Genomic DNA, 19,953 nt, shown 5'->3' with positions numbered 1-19,953 from the left:
ACTGAAAGGGAACAAATAAGGAAGAAAAATGGAGAGATGTGTAAAAAAAACAATAAGATAAGAAAAAGGGACGTTAATTCATGACAAAGAGGGCTGAAAAGACAAAAAAAACACCAGGGAAAGAGAGGAGAGAGATGGATGGAAGTGAAAGGAAGACAGATAAAGGCACAGAGAAATCAGTTATGGAGAGGAAGGTCTAGAGGGAAGAGGTGGAAGTTAAATAACAGGACTGTGAAAGTAGTTGTCTTGTCATCAGAGCCATCGACCACTGGGGAAATCAGGCGTGAAGCTCAGCTGCAACTCATTTAATCTGCTCTTGAGCCATTAAAGCTCATTTCTTTCCAACACAAATGACAACGTGCGAAGAGGCTATTTCATTTGTTGCCAATGCAAATCCACTTTTCTGTAGCTTTATTAGTTCAAGTGTCACATTAATGATCCCAGTGCAGTGGGCTGTCGGGAAAAGACTCCATTTCATATTCTTGCGACTATGTTGGGATTTTGATTATTTAAGTACAATGTTATTAAACAATGTTGTAAATTAAATAAGATCATGACTATCATCCAGTAGCTTTCAGTGCAGCTTAACTTTTGATCATTCCAGATAATAAGGAATTATTCACGAATACGTTAGAGTTCACAGCTTGACGTTAACGCTGAGCAAAAATACACGTTATTTAAAGTCATGTTAACATATCCAGTTGTAATGTGGTAGGTTACCACTGCTAGATATCGTTACCTTTAAAACTTGTTACGTTAAAGGATTACGGTCAATAATAAAATTAAAATGAAATTTCTGGTTCAAATCCACGTCAGTAGGTACGGAGGAATTCAGCGTCTAGAGCCACCGCCACTGTAAAGCACAGTGGAGGCTGTGTCATGGTTTCAGGCTGCATCTCAGCCAGTGGTGTTGGAGATCTTGTTAAAACTGACAGAATTATAAACAGAAAAGCACTGAAATTCTTGGTCTGCAATGCTTTACCATCTGACGAGCTTCTAATTGTCAGCGGCCTGGACCTCAACTTTATCAGAGGACTGGGGATGATCTTAAGAGAGAAAAAAAAAGAGACTTTAGGGATGATTCATCCCTAAAATAAGAGCCTTTGGGAACTGACTCGATTGTGTAACCAACCAAGAACTCCAGACTTGTCATGTAACCATTGGCTTCATCTTTCAGCTGAGGAGGTTACTACTTGGATTAAACCATCATGGGTCCTTTTTATGTCGAGTTTGCATGTTCCCCCTGTGCTCAGTGTGGGTTCTTAGCTGTCAATGTAAACACAAGTGGTTATGTAGCTCTGTGCTGTACCTCTCGGTTTTAACAAGATAGAACCTGGATTAATATTCCAGGCTATATTCCGGTTCTCACTTGTTGTGAGTGGGGAGAACCTTCAGCTCCTCTGTGACTCCTCCTCACGACCACACTGGTACTGGGAATTCCACCGTGCTTGTCCTTTTGCTTGTCCTTTAATAAACACACTCTCCACCGGCCTTACAAGGCCCGTTTGAACGGCTGCTGGCTTATCATACATGAAGCGAGCAGTATTCATACAACCCGTAACATTACTTTGAGTTAGGGAGTTAAAAATATGAGGTCCATGCGTCCATGTGCAAGAACGTTTCTCTCACACTCCACAGTTAGCAGTGGTGCACACCTGCGACATCACCAAACACTAAACTAGTTTTCCCAAGGAGACACCACACAATTCCGACTATTACAATAGGTAGCATAGCAAATGGACAAAAGCTATAGGCAGGCAGCAGTGTGTCTCTGTGATCCTCTTGCTCTACAGTGGTAACACTGTAAAGAAAAGAAGCTACAATAATCTAAAATCAGAGTAAAACTGAGTATTTTGTTTAGAAAATATTGTATAGCCAAGATAATTGGGTTAATTTAGTTACTTATCTGCGCTTATCTCTTATAGCACTGGTAAATTGAATGATTCTACTTAAAACCTCCTTCAGTTTAAAATGCCTGCCCTCTGGAAAATCTAGCACCATATGCAAAAGCTATTCATGTGAAAACTTCTAACTGCTGAACTTTAGATGTCACCTACATCACCGAAAAGTTGCATCTGAGCGTATGTATACCACATTACACCAATCCAAATCATATACTGAGCCGTGACTGGCTTCTCAACCAGTGGTGATGTCACAAAATCAATATCTATAGACACAGAGAAGGTCAAACATCTATGTGTGGCACATTTTTAAGGAGCAGGGAACTTTAAATAACTGCAAATAGTAAAGACAGATGTGAGGTGAAAAGGGGAATGTTAGAAAGCAACAGATGGGTGAAAATATTGAGAATTACTTACTGCTGAAGACAAATCATTTAATCTAGTTTTATCTTGCATGCTAACAGCAAGTTCATTTATATGTTTGCTTGAATGAGCCTATAGGATTTTAGCCTAGTTATGGAACAGTCTGGACGACTTACAGTATTTGAGATGCATGAATGATTTGAGCTCACATTGTGTGTCATCACTGACGAAAACTTATACTGTATCTGTAATTCCCTCGATTTACTCAGTGACCATCGACATAACTCATAACTGAAGGGTATGAGTGGAACATGTGCAGGAACATTATAATCTTAATAGTGTAGGAAACTCAAATGCAAGAACATAACTCGTTCACAGTAGCTCAGCTTCTCTGTAAGCCCTGTTACCGTTTATGCATTCTTTAGTCTGTTCAACATAAGTAAGAAATAGTTTAGACATAACCTTGGAATGAGTCAGTTTTAGATGCATCAGCATCTCGTGACAGTGCTCTTATCCAACCAGCTTCACTGAGACTGGAAACTAAATGAAGCGCAGCTGTCCATAAGTTAAACTCTGTGTGACTTCTCAAAGATGACTGTAATCCTCTTCTCATTCCTGTAGAGACCAACTGTGCTGCACAATGCAACACTGCAGAGCAGCAGCGCAGAGTGCAGGCCTGCAGAGGCCCTCCTTACAGCTTAACTCTATGTCCTGCTTCCCAGTGCTGAGCCGCCCCTCCCTTTCCTCTTCCCATCTCTACTTTCTCCTTGTTTATTTATTGTGTAGATGATCTCAAGCCTCAAATTGACTGTGGGATTGATTTGGCAACGGCCTCCCCTTCATTTCCCTTCCCCTCTTCTTCTTTCCCCTCCCCCAAAAGACTTTTGATTAATCTAGCAGTGTCCTCTGTTCTACTAGAAGCGACTCAAATGTAACGACGGAGAGGAAGAGGGATGAAATGGGATGCCTCCGCTATCCATGCAAACAGTTATGTTATACATGCGATTAGCAAAGCTCTTTTTGATGGAGGATAAGAAGGAAATAAACAATCTGAAGTGTGAAAGCAGGAAAAAAGAGAGTGAGAGAAGGAATGAAGCAAAAGCTAAAGCCTGATTGTTTTGACCTTCTACTGGTGTTGTCCAAATACAGCTTATAATGATATCAGGGACATGCACACACAAATGTCTTTGTTATTTTGTTGAGGGCAGAATATTATTTTTAATGGCTACTATCAATTTTGAGCCTGTCTTATTCCCAGGATGTCAAAGTATTAAAAGAATCAGCAAAAACAAGGCAAGTGCAAACCAGCCGCTGGACTGCTACCAAAGGATATCTCGTGTTTTATAGAGGCAGCTTTTGAAGTAACAGGAAGTAATGTCTGACTTTTTAGATTCATAATTCTGGGAGTGAGCAGAAATTGCAATCTCATATATCGATTTTATCACTTATAAAATATTCTAAATATTTTTGTCTTTTAAATTTTTTCCCACCTGACTACCATTAAAACATAGATCATGAATGTTACTCAAAGAACACTTAATAATTATACACGTGATATCTTGCTAGAGAAAGATACAAGCTTCATGCTAACAGCATCTTTGTTCCTGTTCTGCAAGTAGAACAAAAAATATTGTCAGCAATGTGAACTGACACTTCTATCACACTTTTGCTGCTTAGCTACATGACGTTAATCTCCAAATCCAACAAAACAGGCTAATGTTAGCCAAAAACTCTTATGCTGTAGCTGTTGACATAGACTGATGACTTTTATATTGTCACAGCTATAACCCTTCAAAATATCCTGTATTTTTACGGACCATCTAGTTATTTCTGTAGGTTGTGTGCTAGCTACAAATGCTAACTATAAAGTTTTTGTATCTTTATGTTTGTAAAATGTAAAACTGTCATGCAGGGACTACGGCTCATTTCTGTCTTTATTATCTTGGACAGTGTAGTCCACCTGCATGTGTTGTGGTGGTTTTCTTCCTGTGTGTATAGATAACATGCAGTTATCGCCACAACAGTGCACCTAGCACTGTTAGGAAGTGAGAAGCAGGAGTAGGAGGGTGACAAGAAGGTGGGAGGCAATGTGTGTGCATGTGCCCAGCTCTATTTGTCATCCCAGCCATGCTCATTGGTGACACCTTGTTCATTTGCGAAACCAACTCTTTGAAATGCAGGAATCGATTGAGCAAATAGAAGCAACATGCTGAAGATGGAGAAAGGAAAGAGAGAGAGAGAGAGAGAGAAAGAGTAGGGTGGGCTGTCTTTATATTCAGTGCAGGTGGTAAAAACTGTACGTTACAGTGACTGTTCTGTGGAAAGTTGGAATATAATCTAAGTTTTTAAGTTTTCCTCAACAAAAAGTTAAAGAGCATAAATGCTGCTCGAAAAAGAAGGAATGTGTTTTGTTTTCCAAGTTGCCGTACTAGAAAGAAAATCTTAACTCTTAAGAGGTCAGAGCTTAATCTTCATCAGAAATAATACTGACAAGTTGTTAGTTTTTAATCACGGCCAGCATTGACTTTCTGACACCATCTGATAACTTAACTTCCATCCATTATGTTGGCAGAACTTTTGATTTGAAATTGATTTGTCTATTAGTGGCTAATGGCTTCATGAATCTAAAACATGCTCCTTAGACTTCATTTTTCATCCGTGTAAGAAATCTGTCACTTTGACAACTGGGCTCTGACTTTATAATGCACTCTTGCAATTTGCCAAAAGAAGACGAAATCACTCACACATACTGCATCCCAATTATGCTTCAGTTTTTATATTCTCGACCAGAGTTTAAACGAAAAGCTTAGCAGTGTTGTCTGCTTTGGCCTTTAGGACTAATGGCAGTATGGGAATTTTGCCAAAGTCAAAATCAACTTGATTGTAACAGACATTGTGTAAAGAAATGAGTAGTTGCTGGTAACTATGTGATGGTGGAATGCTTCACAAGACAACAGCAAGTAGAAGCTGATACTCTAAAACACAAAATATGAGCACCTCTCCTTAGCGTAAGAACTAGAAAAGTGAGACACAATACGCTGGTAGGTGCATGAGTCCAGTCTCTAAAACCCAGTTATTAAAATGTTCTGTACTATTTCTCCAATCTTTATACAACGTCTGAGGTCGTGTTTGTTGTGTGCGGCAGGCAGAACTCGACTCAAAATTCAGCTTTATTGCTGGACTCCAAAAGAACAAACAAAAACTGGGATACACATGAACTAAGCAGGCAGGCAGGCAGAACAACAGCAGGGAATGAGGGAGAAAGCGACACTGGACAGACGGAAACAGGGGGCTTAAATACAAGAGGAATGACGAGGGAACAGGAAACACATGCATGAGGCAAATTAGACACAACGAGACAGCAGAAGCAAAACTAAACACACCGAACATGGAACGCAAGACTGTCAGAATAAAACAGGAAACACTAAGACGTAGACTAACTCACAACATGACATTTTTTGCTGAGAGGAAAGAACAGTCAGGGAAGCTAGATGGATTAAGGAGGCAACGGGAGGAGATAACGAAGGGGACGCAGGAACAGTTAACGGAGACAACACATAGGGAGAGAGCGAGAGAGCAATGATTCGAGACAGCACGAGAGAGCGAGAGGAGAGGCATGATATGACGGAAACATGGGATAAACATGACAGGCAGGGGAGGCATGGAATTAAACATAAGGAGGAGAACATGGAAACAGAAAAAGGAAAGAAGACACAAGGACACTCACATAAACAGACACACACAGAGAGTTCACAATTAGCATAATTTCTGACAGATTTCAAAGGGAGCCTTCAGAAGTTGTTGCTTCCAGACAGTAATCCCAGCCTAAACACTCTTACGGCCAAATGGGCTTTAACTGAGTGAGCAGTAATTGATGCAGACAGGAGATGTTAATATGTATACAACCTGTATCCATTTGGTAGATTATACCAACAAAACCTTTGGTTTCCTGTCGGTGGGTGATGGTAATATTACTAGCTGTTCTATTAAAATGTCATTTTTACTGTGGCGTAATTTCTTTTTCTAGCAAAACTCAGAAATGAAGCAGAGTAGTCGTATCTGACATTGTTGACTAAAAAACATTGTTGAATTTCAATAACTGAAAGACATTGTTGTCCAGCAGTGTGAACACAGACGTGACATTTCTATCCACACTCAAACAAGACACACATTACACATTACTGTGACATGACTTCAGACTGTCAAGGAAGAGAGACTCCTTGTAAGCCATACCACCCTTATATTATATATATATATATATATATATATATATATATATATATATATATATATATATATATATATATATATATATATGAATGCCATCAGGTCACTACTGACCTATCCAGAGTTAGGGTTATTGTAGAAGGTTAGTTTTATTTTAGAAACCTGATAAATCAGACATATTAGAAAGTAGAAGTTGCTACAGAAGCATTTGGGTGTAACGTTCTCCTAATCCTAGATGGGTCACCACTTATCTGGTAGATTTTATGAGCTTAAGTGTTTTTCATAGTTATATTGTTTTGTTTGATCTTTCAAAACTCATGTGTATTTTTTTTGGCTCAATCCATGTGATTCAGGGGCTTTAATCATCTCAGTAGCATTTGGTCATCATGACACTGTGACCACAGAGCAGCTGGCAGCCACAGGCTGCTTTGTCAGTACCGTTCAGCTTACCATGCCACATCATATACGAAACTTTTTTAGACACTCAGACACGATCTACATTCGTACCAGAAAAGCTTGTGCATCTACAGGAACAAAAATGAGAAGGAAACAGTGACTGTTGTTCTGGTGTCCAGGCTGAAGTTAGCTCTTATGCAGAGCTATGCACGTAGGAGATCCAAGGTTTCACAGGAGGACATTCAGCAAACTACATTACAAAGTGCTGTTTAGTGTGTCGGGATGCAGAAAATGAATTCACTTTCTAATGCACGCTATTCTTAAAACTCTCTGCTGAGCTACCTTCTCTCTCTCCTTCTCGCTGTGTCTCTATCTCTCTGTGGCATGAATCTAGATTTTAGGGAGGATCCAAAGGCCTGCCCGGCGACCACCACCACACTTAACCTCTTCACTAAAAGACTATAAATGTCAAACTATGGAAAATTCTTTATGCCCTTAATGAGTTTTTGGGGGATTGCATTCCTCGCATTTTTAGCCTAAGCTATGACCTGCATTACTTAATAATCCGGTTCACTTTCAAGCTATATACAGCCTTTAAAATGTGTGGCACACCTTGGGATGCGAGATTACAGAGCTTTGATTAAAATGAGCTAATGCTGATTTTTCTAATAAAATGTTCAGGGTTCATGCACACGTTCTCTGTGAAAATATCATTATGACTGTCAGAAATCCCATTGATTAAAAAAAAAATTCACAGCTGCATGTTTTTTCTTTTCTGAATTTACTTCATTGTAACTGCCACGTTCAATAATAGATTCGTGTATTGCAAATGAAAGTATTCCTATGGCATGTAGGGCAATGTTCTGTTTTTCTGATGTACACCTGGTGTATTCAAGAACAGATAAAAGAAAGCAAAGGAATTTGCCAGGTCTCTGTCCTAAACAAGGCACTCAAATGTATCTCGATATCAAGCATTAAACGTATTGCACTCTTACTCTCACCCCAAGAAAGGTAAACACAAAATTTCTGTCTCCAAATCCTTTCCGCCCTCTCTCTTTGCCTTTTTCACAAACTTGCTTTTCTCACCTTTGACAGATAAACTGTACAACAGGGAGTGTGAAACAGGAGACAGCTGGAAAGCAATTGTCTTTTTATGCCACGAGAAAGCACTGTGAACGTTTAAGAGACAGAATGATTGCTCTAACATCACTCCTCCCTCTCTGTGTCTTGCAGTGCAGTTCAACTTGATTCCTGTGGGGCTCAGGATAGTGGCCATCCAGAGCACCAAGACAGGGCTCTACGTTGCCATGAACAGCGAGGGCTACCTCTACACTTCGGTATGAATAGCAAACACACTGTCATTCCATGTTTGTTTGCTCCGATAGAGCTAATACAGATATATGCCCAAAGTTTACAGGCTTATCAAGGTCATCTGTAATTGCAATCGCTTTTCTTAAATTGCTGAGTGACATGTGATAGCTTAGGCCTCAGTCACACAGGAGTACAGAGTGGTTGGAGACTGCTTTAGGGAAAAATCTCCATTTGCAAGTGGTCGCTGGCAGTCACCGGGTAAAATTGGTCTTCCAGCAACCACTTGCCAACTACTTGGGGAATACATATTTTCTTTAGCGTCTGCAGATTGCCAGATGTGAATGTGGTGACTACTCTTTAAGGCATAATTAACACAGTTCTGCTGATCTATGTGCCAGTTTCCATTATAGTGGACTGATAGCAGTGTATTACTTCAGTGAAACATGAATCTCCCTCCATACACACAACTTTTCTAAATAACCAGCTTTGCTCACAGTCAGTGAGGCAGAGGTGGAGACGTCTGAATCTGCGCAGCGCTTGTAAAGATCTGTACATTAAACAGTTTCCTGCTCTCGGTCACAGCAGCACTTGTATGCCACCATTTTTTGAAAAAGCACAAACGACGCTCCCGCTGAGGTTTCGTATTGATGTGAAGACAGAAGCAGCAGAGCCACAGATTTGGAATAACAGGTGATCCGAGTGCACTCTATCAGGATGCAGAGAAAAGCTTTTCTTTTTTTTTCCAGCTGTTTTTTCGTCCTCTTGGCAAAATGGCAAAGTGTGTGAGATCTTGTTTGAAGTGCATCGGTGCGCTCACTTCAAAGTCCATCCAATGCTGCCTGCGCACATACTGCCAGAAATGAGGAGGGGAGGTAAAGGGTTTCTGTCAGGAGCAACAATGCAAAAACAAGCCTGGAAAGAGCGCACACACATAAATCATCCCCCTGTGCTGCCACACATACAGTATGTGAACAGCAGTTTGTCCTTAATTCTAGCAGCTTCTCACTTTGTCAAACACAAGCTGCACTGAGCATAAGACAGTTCTTACTTTACAGTCATCCTGGCCTAGAAATTACATAATATTAAGTAAAGTTAGTTAATAGGTTTGTTACCTCATGTTTGCATGTATAGATAAGTTGAATGTAGCCTCATTGATACTATCTATTGATCGCTGGACTCATTTTGAAGCTTCAACATTAGCATGTTGTCTTTTTGGTGTCAGGAGTGACAATATGTGGATGAGAACTTGTCCACAACCACAAGCAAACTTGGTAAGTGAGCCATGTCCACAGACAGTATGGGTGCAATGCGCAGATGGATGCCTGCTAATTAGTAACAGCTCAATAAATACTAGAAGAAAAAAAATAGGACCACAAAATTATTGGATGAGCTGTAACATGCAGCAGGTGATATTCATTGCCAGATATCTCTTGTCAAACACCACAAATATGGTGAAGAGGTCCAGTTCACTTACTTTAACTTAGTTTATTTTAGGTTTAGCACTTTAATATTAAAACAAAAACAACTACAAACATATTATATCGTTGGCTGAATTTGGACATTTTAATATGGAAATTGAACGCTTTGGAGACTACCTCAAGTGTCAGAGGAACTGGCACATTAGCATTTACTTAAAGCTAAACCAAGCTAGCTGTTTTGCTAGGTGACTTTGCAAGCTAATGCTACATTAATATCATTATTCATAATAATAGAGACCAGCTAAAAGATGCAATTATAAGTAACTGTAAGTTACTTATAATTATAAGTAACTGTAATAACATTTGTTTACAGACTACTTATAATCAGGTGGTTTGATCACTTGTAGTCAGTTGTCAAACAGACTTTGGTTGCTAGCAGTGTGGGGGACACATGAGGGGTTTGTCTAAATGAATCAGTTTATCTGATAATTGACTTCATTATTTCTTTATTAATTTTGTTTTATTATTATTTTTAGAATTTACCTGAATTAACCTGTTTGATAAACAATAACCAGCAAATGGACCAAAAAAAATAAAAGACTGGATATCTTCATGCTACACTGGAAGTCCCTGAAGAAATATACCTTCCCCCCTAATGAGACCCAGAAAATGGTCCTTGCATGACTTTTCCAGGGCTTGGAACCATTTCTCGATCATATAAAACCTTGAATACACACACACACACACACCTCCAAACACACAGATGCAGAGGTTATACTTACCCAAGCATTCTCCTGACAAAAAGAAAGGTGACCCATTTTCACTAAGGGAAATAACCACAGGGAAAGAGAGTGTTGAAAAAAAATGTTTAAGAAAATCCCTCTGAGATGGGAACAGATGGAGGACAAAGGAGTGGTGTTGGATTTTTTTTTATTTTTTTGCTCTCCCTCACCTTAACTAGCTGCTCTGCTATTGTTCTGCACAAGTGAGCCCCAAAGACAGAGATGGGGAAGAAGACCCAAGGCAGGTTTTGTGCTCACCAGCCTCGGGGTCTGGAGAGAGGGAGAGTGGAGTCTTGACATCCTGTTATGCAACCATTAGTGTTTTAGGAGCCTGCATAATTTCTTGAAAGATAGGGGAATTTTAGGAAGTGGTCTCAGAGAGAGAGTTTAATATGAACATCTAGTGGAAACTGCTGTGCGACGTGGGAGAAGGAGAAATACTCAGTTGTTGTTTAATTTATCTGCATCCTTTAAAGTTTCATTGTTTTTGGAGGTAATGCCTGTTGGTGGTTGGTTTGTTTTACATTTGCCTTGGAGCTGAAGTTGGAGTTATCTGATAACTGGGTATGAAACATTGGTGTCTCAGTTAAAAGACAATAAGTTCAATGAAAAATGAGCCAATGTTATTTTAACTGGCTGTGTCTAATAGTTAATGAATAGTTAAGAAAAGGCAATATAGAAAACATAATGTAGTAAGTTGATAGTAAGTAGTATAGAAGCTCTGCTTAACATAAGGCAACTGACAGCCATACAGCAATTAGACAGTAACTCTGCTATCAGTGTGCAATTCAATGAGGTCAAGTTTGCAATCACATGCTATCAGTCAGTGATAAATGTGGGATCTGTTGCTATCAGCTGCAAGCGTTGACATCTACATACACAGAAATTCACGATAACTACTTACATTTGGAGTCCAGCCAGAACGGATCCATACCATGTTTTTAATATGTGCATTTAACCCCAAACCACAATATGCACATGTGAACCTCAACAAAGCAGTTTCTGTGCCTAAACCCACTTGCTTTGGTTCCTGTATCTTATCAAACACAGAGACACGGATTAAAAATGAATATAAACTGTGTCTGAAAGGAAAACCTACAAACTGAAAACTGTAGCTAAAACACATTAACTGAATATAAAAACAAAAAACTAGAGTTCAGAAACGACTGAGTGAGAGCACGGTTGCTACGTCCATCTTTTATGTACAGTTTGTGGTTACAACAACATCTGCTGTGAGTTCTGCTTACACCAATTTGTATCGTCCAGAATGAGTTTCTGGCTAAAAGCAAAAAGGATCAGTTGATGGAAGCACTACATTAATGTGAAGAATCAGTTGAAAAATAGCAACTGCACAACTAGGCAACCAAGATGCTTTACAGAAGTGTATACAATATATTTATACTTTGGTTATATTAGTGTTGACTGAAGTATTCTCCAGCGGGATTGTAACCAAGGGGTGTAAAGTTGTTCCCGTCCTTCTCCCTTTTGTAAAATAAGAAAAGCTCACATACACGACATCACTGCAGTGGCTACTCAGCATTAATCTTTCATTGGCCTCTGTGGTAGATGTCATGTGCTCTGCAACATGCACGGTAAATAATTCCAACAGTTGTTTGAAAGACATGAAAATGAAGCACGTTCTGGGTTTTTTAGGCAACGGCTCAGAGAAATGAGAAAAGTAGTTTTCTGTTTTCTGCCTTGGTCTTCCCCCAGAACTGTAATTTATCTTTATTCATCAGTTGCATCCTTCCCATTTGTTGCTCCTTTGTTGTAATTTTCCTCAGTATTCTCCATCTGATCTGTTCTCATTTTTAAACTCAGCACTCCTCTGCTGCCACAGCTCATTTTCCCCACGAGGATCACCGGGATTTAATATAATCACCTAATCTAATTTAATGATGACACCATTTAAATACTTCAAATATTTGTGATGACCTCAGTTTATCTTGCAAGCTGTGTAAACAGCCTCAAACAAAGATTTTGTTTAAGTCAGTGTACTTAATCATATATTTTGCATTTAATTTGTTGTTTTATCTTGCACGCCAAAAGAGAAAGGAGCCAGTGACAGAAAGGAAGCAAGGAAATAAGTAGATACAAAACGACTGAGTCTCTTAAGCAAATTTTTCTCCTTTCCACAAACAGAAAGGTCAAAGCTTCAGAGCTATCCTTCTCTGCTCTGTAACGCAACGTGGCTTGGAACCAGGATCCAGTATTAGAACCACACTTTTTTTGAAGTAGAACAAATGCAGCAGTCGACCAAGTTTGTTGATTTCTGCGAATAACTCGTTAAGGAGCAGCATCATAGATGAACTAACCAATCAAGGGGACAGTAAATGAAAAGCTTGAAGTGGAGCTAGTGGAGCGCATGGCTTTGCCTTCTTCCTGTCTGATGGCAAAGTGTTGAAAATGCTCTGACTCTAGCAGGCACTTAAACCAGTATTTCTCAGGTGGCTAAAATCTGTTTTGCTGCTGTTCATAGCAGCACATGGCTTCACTTTCTAAATCGCTCAATTTTCTGTCTGCTTGGGGGGGAAGTTGCCTAAAGACATCTATTACTGCTAACGCACTCACTGTGGAACAGACAGCACTTCAAAGAAAGTGAACTGAGTGAAGTATCCCAGCTGAGTGGACAGTTTATCCTGTGAAATGGGTATTATTTTAAAAATCAAAAAGAAATATGACTCATTTCATGGAAATCAGTCAGGGCCTCCCACCTGAGCCCCTCCAAATCTGCTTTGTTTTGTACAATAGCTGTAGAACATCTAATGAAGCCATGCAGAGTTTTGCTTTCATATTATGAAAATATCCCAGTTACAGGCCCTGAAAGTGCACAAGGGTGCACTGAAATGTGGCGCTTTTAAGTTACTTTCAGCCCTCATCACTTCCTAAGCACAGGAGCTAGCCAGCAATGACTCAAATACCAATATTTGCCATTAGAAAACAGTAAACGTCTATATACAGTACATGAGGTTGATTGCTTTAGATGGCACTGTGCTGTGACACACACACACACACACACACACACACACACACACACACACACACACACACACATCATGAATAATACATATTTTTCATTATACAATGAACACCCAATTCCACAGCTTGTTTTGTTTAAACAGTATAGACATTCTCTGACAACCACACACAGCATTAATGAAAGAACCTTCAAAGGAAAAATAAATAGAAATGATTGAAGAAGTATTTTTCTCTCTCGAGTGTTGACTTACCTGCCTCAGCAAGAATAGGCGGCCTTGAGAGATATTTAAAGACCACCAAACAACTTTGCCTTGCTTCTTGTAGCAGTTAGCGAGGCAGAAAAGGCTGGGACGTGTGCACGTTGCTGCAAAGTAATCTGTTGTAAAAAAAAAAAAATAACACGCTTGTAATACCTTAAAGCATAGGTCAGGAAGTTGTTGTGCACGAGATAAACAAGGCAGTGTGGGAGCGACAGGCTAAATGATGGAGCGAATGTCCTTTTGTCCCTACATGAGCCTCTTGTTTCGGGAGGATAAAGTGAGATGATAATAGAGGTGAGAAGGAGAGAAGAGGAGTGAGTCACTACAAAGTATTGTATTTTTTTTTTTTTTTTGCATTTACATAAAAATATGCAGAAAGGAAATGGGCTTTGTTTAAAAATGAGATCCTGACTTAGAAATAAGCTTAGAGATTGAATTGAAAGATGAATTAAAAGCTGATACAGATGTAACATTTTCAGGATTTTCTTCCATGCTAGGTGGTTTTCATGAAAATCAGTATTCAAGGCGAGGGCCCCTTAAACTCCTTAAGAATAGAGTGGCCGGTGGGGCAGTTTGATTGACTGGAATGGCTGAATCTTAGCACCAGTAATAACAAACTGGGCTGACTGTTGAAAGGAAGGAAGACGAAAAGATCGGAAGATGCTGGGGAGAGAGAAAGGGAGAAGGATGGCCTGACAGCCCCAGACTTGGACCGAACATAACGTCCCCTCTGGGAGCAACAACCACGGCCATGCTCATCTTTCTTCCCCCACCCTCCTCCTTCCTTAACCCCACCCCCCCATCTCACTTGTATAGCTTTTACTTGCCTGTCAGTCTGTCTTACTCTCCGTCTGAACATTTGTGTCTGTTGGCGTCTCTTGTGGTTTGTCCTTTTCCTGTTCCCTCCTTGCTTTTTGTCACTAGCATATCACTGTCTTGATGTGTCCCTTATCTGCAGTCCTCGTCCTTGCTGTGTCCTCTTTGTCCTCGTCTCTCCCTTTGTCCCATTCCACCTCATCCTGAAACCTTTCCTTTCTGCTGTCAACCCTCCCTTCTTATACTTTTATCCCCTCCAAAAAATGCTTTTTATGCTTTGCTGCAGACAAATGAGATTTATTTGTATTTATTCTAGCATACAAATGTTGATGTTGAAAATCACGCAAACATTAGATACCATCTACACACAAATGCAGCATCTTCACTCTTACAGTCACTAGACTGATACTACTGTGTAGGTTTAATTGTTGATTAATTGAATGTGCCAGAATACTGTTCCTGATAGTCCCTGCCCACTTTAACCCACGGCCCTATGAAACCTACATTGATGCTTTATCTCAGTGATAGCTAAAGCTTGACTCCGTGATCATAACATGCACAAACATAAACTTCGTTCCTTCAAGAGACAGATAGTCCAGCTGTATGAGGAAAGAGGCCAGATGGTCTGTGTGTATCCATCTGTCTTTACACATCCCCAGCAATACACAATTCCTCTTTATCATCCTCCTGTCGCCTTCACCTCTGCAGTACCTTTATTCATCTGGCCACCATACATCTCTCTTTATTTCCCCATCTAGCACTTCTCTTTCAGTCTCGTCTGACTGCCTACAAATTTTAAATCATGCATACTGAGAAAGCACTTAAGAGCAAATGAGCATGTTGCAGTTATCTGCCCTTCATCCATTCTGATACCAAGTAGTTAGCAAAGGAATGTTTGTTTTAAGTTATTAATATTAATTCTGGGACAGAGAGCAGGCTTGTGCAGATTTGTGGAGTTCTGTGCAGTGGCTGGGCACTGCTCTTGGAGAACTGGGGCATGTGGTTCAGCTCAGCAGAGGTTAATGGCGAGGGGAAACTCCTTGTCATGGTTCTATTGTCTGAGGCGGCTGGGACCCGCTTACCTGTGGGCACCTCCTGAAAATTGCTTTCTGATAAAAATAGTGCTCAGCCGTGGACCTGGCCCACTTTATTAGTCGTATGCTCTGGAAAAGCCTCCGGGGTAGAGAGATGGCAGCGGAGAGGGATGGAGGAGTGATGTGTGAAAGGGGTGCGGGTGGTGTTTTGAGATGCAGTCACACACAAAGCAACAAAATGAACCTGTACACCACACACCCACACTCACATTCCCTTGTGCAATTTAGCCACCCTCCACATCCCCACAAACACACATGTGCAACCAGGTATAAACAATCTGACAGAGGCAGGCAGACATAATTGGGCCGAACGCCGATACCCGGGACCGGCTCTGGCCAAGCTTTCCGCAGTTAACAGGGGAAAGTTGGACAAAGTAAAACTTTGCTCGAATGACATTGCGAATATACACCCTGAGGATAAACGAGCAGAGCCCCACTTCTGTCTTCTTTCACATGCGAAACATATTGTACTATCTGAATAAGCTGTTATTGCAGGATCACGATTACACATAAGGAAGTTAAAGACATTTTCCAACACAGAGGTTTTGAATTTCACATTTCACATTTCACAGCTTAAATTTAAGCTTTAAATACTGTAGAAGAACTATATAAAAAACACTTGTAGTTATGGTTTGGGCTAATATGACCTTCTAAAGTAAAAAGACTATATTGAGAACCTCTGCTAGCATAGTCTAGTTGATAAAGGATAATGGATGGAAGCAGCTGCATAGACGATAAAACAGTAGGTGTTTAGCTAAGCTGTGGATCCACACTGACCTTCTTCTTGCTCAGACCTTGTAAAAGCAACATCTCGGGATTTCCTTCTTTCCTCCTGCTAATTGTTACAAATGCTAAAGGACTTAATCACATGGTATTAGTCTGAGGTTATTCTTGGTACCCTTAAAATAATACAAATACAGAAAACAAAGAATGCAGCATACAAACTGTTTGTATGTTGTAAATTGTGTTTGTATGTAAAAGTTTGTGGATTGCTGGGAGAAAGGAGTCATAGCAGTGAAAATGTTTGTCCTCTTAGCAGTCAAGCTAAGCTAAGCTAAGCTAACTGCCCAACATGCTGAAGATTTGCATTAGTTAGACTAGTTTACCAGCTAGCCTGCTAACTAGCCACTTCTACATATGTTTTTTACACTATGAGTTGACTGTCCCTAGCTTTTTAGTTGGCTGCACTGTTATTATCACCAATTATTTTTGAGAGTAGTTACAGAAATGCAGTTTATTTCTCTCATGTTCTTGTTCCTTTGTTCCTTCGTTTGTGTTCTCTGCACTGTTTGTGACCTCCTCTAAGCTCTCCACTGGGAACTTCTTTTGAAATGCATTGAGGTACAGGTCACTAAATTGCCTTTGGTCACAAGACCAACCCGGGAGAGGAGGTAACGAGACGTGAATTAGAAAAAGGAGAGAGGGGTGGTGACGAATGCCTGCAGGTAGGCATGTGGAAGAAATGAGAAAGGGATGGCACAGGAAAACAGTAAAGGAAGATTTCATATCCGCTTTATAATGCTGCAGCTACAGCTAGAGCAGGCACAATGGCCTTGCTATGATTTGACAAGAGTTACGGCCGTCCCAGTGAGCTGAGAGGGTAAATCCAAGTTCTGCATTCTGATCAGTACCAGCAACTAGTAAACACGCGCACACACAAAGGGGGTAACATGCACACAAGCAGACAGCTATATTTGTAGACACATTTTATACAGTAATTTATAGGATACAAAACATAATTTAGAAAAGGTTCAAGTAGCAAAGCCTTTTACTGTAAATTAATTCCTGTAAGAGGGCTTTCCTTTATAAATCTCATGCTGTGGCATTTTGCTGTCATGTCTCACAAAACCAGTTAATTGGGATGGATGGTCTTTGGTGATATAGAAAGTTACCACATCCATCATTGCATTGTGTTCTATAAGAGCAAGCAGCTCCTTTCTCTGTAGAGACTGGCTACGAGGCAGCGTGTGTGTGTGTGTGTGTGTGTGTGTGTTTTCCCCCAAGATATTTAGTTCACTTTGTTTTCCTGCAGAGATGTTGTGAAGACTTCTGTGCGGGGATAACAACACCAATAACTTCTATGTAGCTCATGAATGAAAAGATTATGTTTAATTCATATTATCAATTTAGCAGTTAAATACTGTAGTTTCTATTTGTGACCCACATATTTATCCAGGAAACATCAATAAAATATTTTGTTATTTGGTTTGTTTGTTCCACCACCTTTATAAAGTTACATTTGTATTCGTGTGAGTGTGAAATTCATTGTCTTTTACCTCTGCTTTGCTCCTACCAATAGCTGTGGGAAATGTTTGGTTAACCAGCTGCTCTATACTCTGTTTATGAGCTCTGATACATTCATCTGTATTGTATGAAATTAAAACAGTGAGCAGAAAGAGACTACAACATACTCATTCTGAACAGCATTTAGTGTATACAAGTCAGACATCAGGTTAAAGTTAGGCAGCAAAAAACACCCAGGATCAGGCTAAGATACCTCCCGCTTATTTCTGGCAACAGATTCAGCATCTTCTTGCTTGTGGCACTGTGTCCTGACAATTATAACTAAACATCTTCAATTTTTTTTGTCAAAAGAAAGATTATTTTGTCATAGCAAAACTTCCATGTTATCATATGTTTATTTGACCTCTAACAAATACGCTGGCTTTTGTTCAGCTATTTTTCTTTATTTCCCTGCCCGTGTTGCACGTTCACATTTTTAAACTTACAGAGCGTTATTGCCATTTTCATGAGTGTTGCAGGGCTTGAATGCATTAAAGACTTTCATTTCCAAAGAGGACTTTCTATTGTATTAGTCATGCACTGTTACATCAAAATATCATCAAGCCAGGAATGTTTGACTTGAATAAAGTAGCTACAGTCTTTTATCCATCCATCCATCCATCCATCCATCCATCCTCTAGACACGGGGAGACTCCACATAAAAAGGACCCCATCAGGTGGAGTCAAACTCAGGATTTACCTTCAAACTGTAACGTAAAATTAGTGCGCAATGTTAAAGGTCTACTGCACTTGTTGTGAGAATGACCTATTAAAGATTGAAAGCAAGTTACATCTCATTGTTTTTGAGATGTAACTTAAACCTACACAGTAGTAAAAACTGAAAAAATATAACAACCCACCACCACCCACACACACACACGCACACACACACACACACACACGCACGCACGCACGCACACACACACGCACACACACACAAAAACCCACTACAGGCTGAGAGGACAGACAGTTAGCAATAACCTGTTAAATACCTTTGTATTTCTCCCAGGTTGCAGCAAAGAAACCCTACATATCTCCAACAGCTGTTTAGCAATATACACCTGTCTCCAAGAAAAGACCAAATGTCTGTGAAGGGAGGCTGGAGCTGATTAATGAATGAACACAGGGCTTTCATATGAGTAATTTATGCCACAAAACTGCATAGTTAGACTTAGGAAGCATGACACTTAAGGATATTTCACAGAATTAGCCATGTTGTAGAAAATCATCTCAGAAAATCTTTCTGTCGATCTGTGCATCAGTGGAAACAGTATCTCATATACCATGCTGTATACACCAGGTTCTAAATAGCTTCAAAGCTGCAGCTTGGGGACAAATGTAAGCTTGCTTGTTGGTAAAGTACTGCTAAACCTCATTAGGATGCCCAATATGTATGTAGCATGTAAAATCATCCGCCAGCTTCTCCTCAGCCCATACTAATACATGTCTATGTGCCCTGTCACGCACAAACTGATGCTCCTGACAGGTGGCAAACTGGCAATTAGTCAGTTCTCTCAAAAAAGTCTACTTAGAGTATGACCTGAAAGCTGCCTGCCCACACACACACAAACACACACAAAAACTCACACACACTCCCAGCTCCTGTCCTCTGACCTTCCTCACCCACCCATCGAATCAGAAAATGCTTATGTCTTTTTCTTTGAGTCAGCACTCTTTTTTACCTTTCCACCTTTCTCTCTTTCTTTCTCTCTTTCCCCTGGTCTTTTGCATTTTGACCCCCACCCCACAGCCCAAACTAAGTCTCATCTGGCAGCTAAGATGTGCAGACACGTGACAAAGAAGGAATGGGGTGAAATGTGAAACAAGGCAGGAATGATACTGAGATAAAGAGAGGATAACAGGATGGTCGGGGGGTAGAAGCCTAATATAAAAGGAGAGATGAAAAAGATATAAAAGGCAGTGTACAGGTAAAGACGGGTTATCTTTGGTTGCCTTTGGAAAATCCCCAAATGCACAGCGAGGGTCTGGCACTCAAGGTGAGAAGCAGAGGACATCCCTCCCTCCGTATCCCTCTGCTTCTTCCCCCTCCTACACCCGCCTGCACCCTCTCCAGCTGTTCTCATCACATTCGGCTTTTTTGTGTGCGCGGGGTTTTTTTCTGC

General features: G+C 40.2%; 1 protein-coding gene across 2 annotated transcripts in view; it reads left to right on the top strand.

Annotated features, from left to right (window-relative positions):
• The window catches only part of fgf11a (fibroblast growth factor 11a), a 104,521-nt gene that overhangs the window by 64,392 nt on the left and 20,176 nt on the right, over positions 1-19,953 (top strand). For both annotated transcript variants that reach the window (XM_026161601.1, XM_026161600.1), the window contains one exon: positions 8,121-8,224. In XM_026161601.1, the coding sequence (XP_026017386.1) occupies positions 8,121-8,224 (104 nt within the window). The remainder of the gene's footprint in view (positions 1-8,120; positions 8,225-19,953) is intronic.

The sequence above is a fragment of the Astatotilapia calliptera genome, chromosome 3 (genome assembly GCF_900246225.1).
Source record: "Astatotilapia calliptera chromosome 3, fAstCal1.2, whole genome shotgun sequence".
Classification (NCBI taxonomy): domain Eukaryota; kingdom Metazoa; phylum Chordata; class Actinopteri; order Cichliformes; family Cichlidae; genus Astatotilapia; species Astatotilapia calliptera.
Note: the sequence above shows the minus strand (reverse complement) of the source record. Positions and strands in the feature narration are given on the sequence as shown.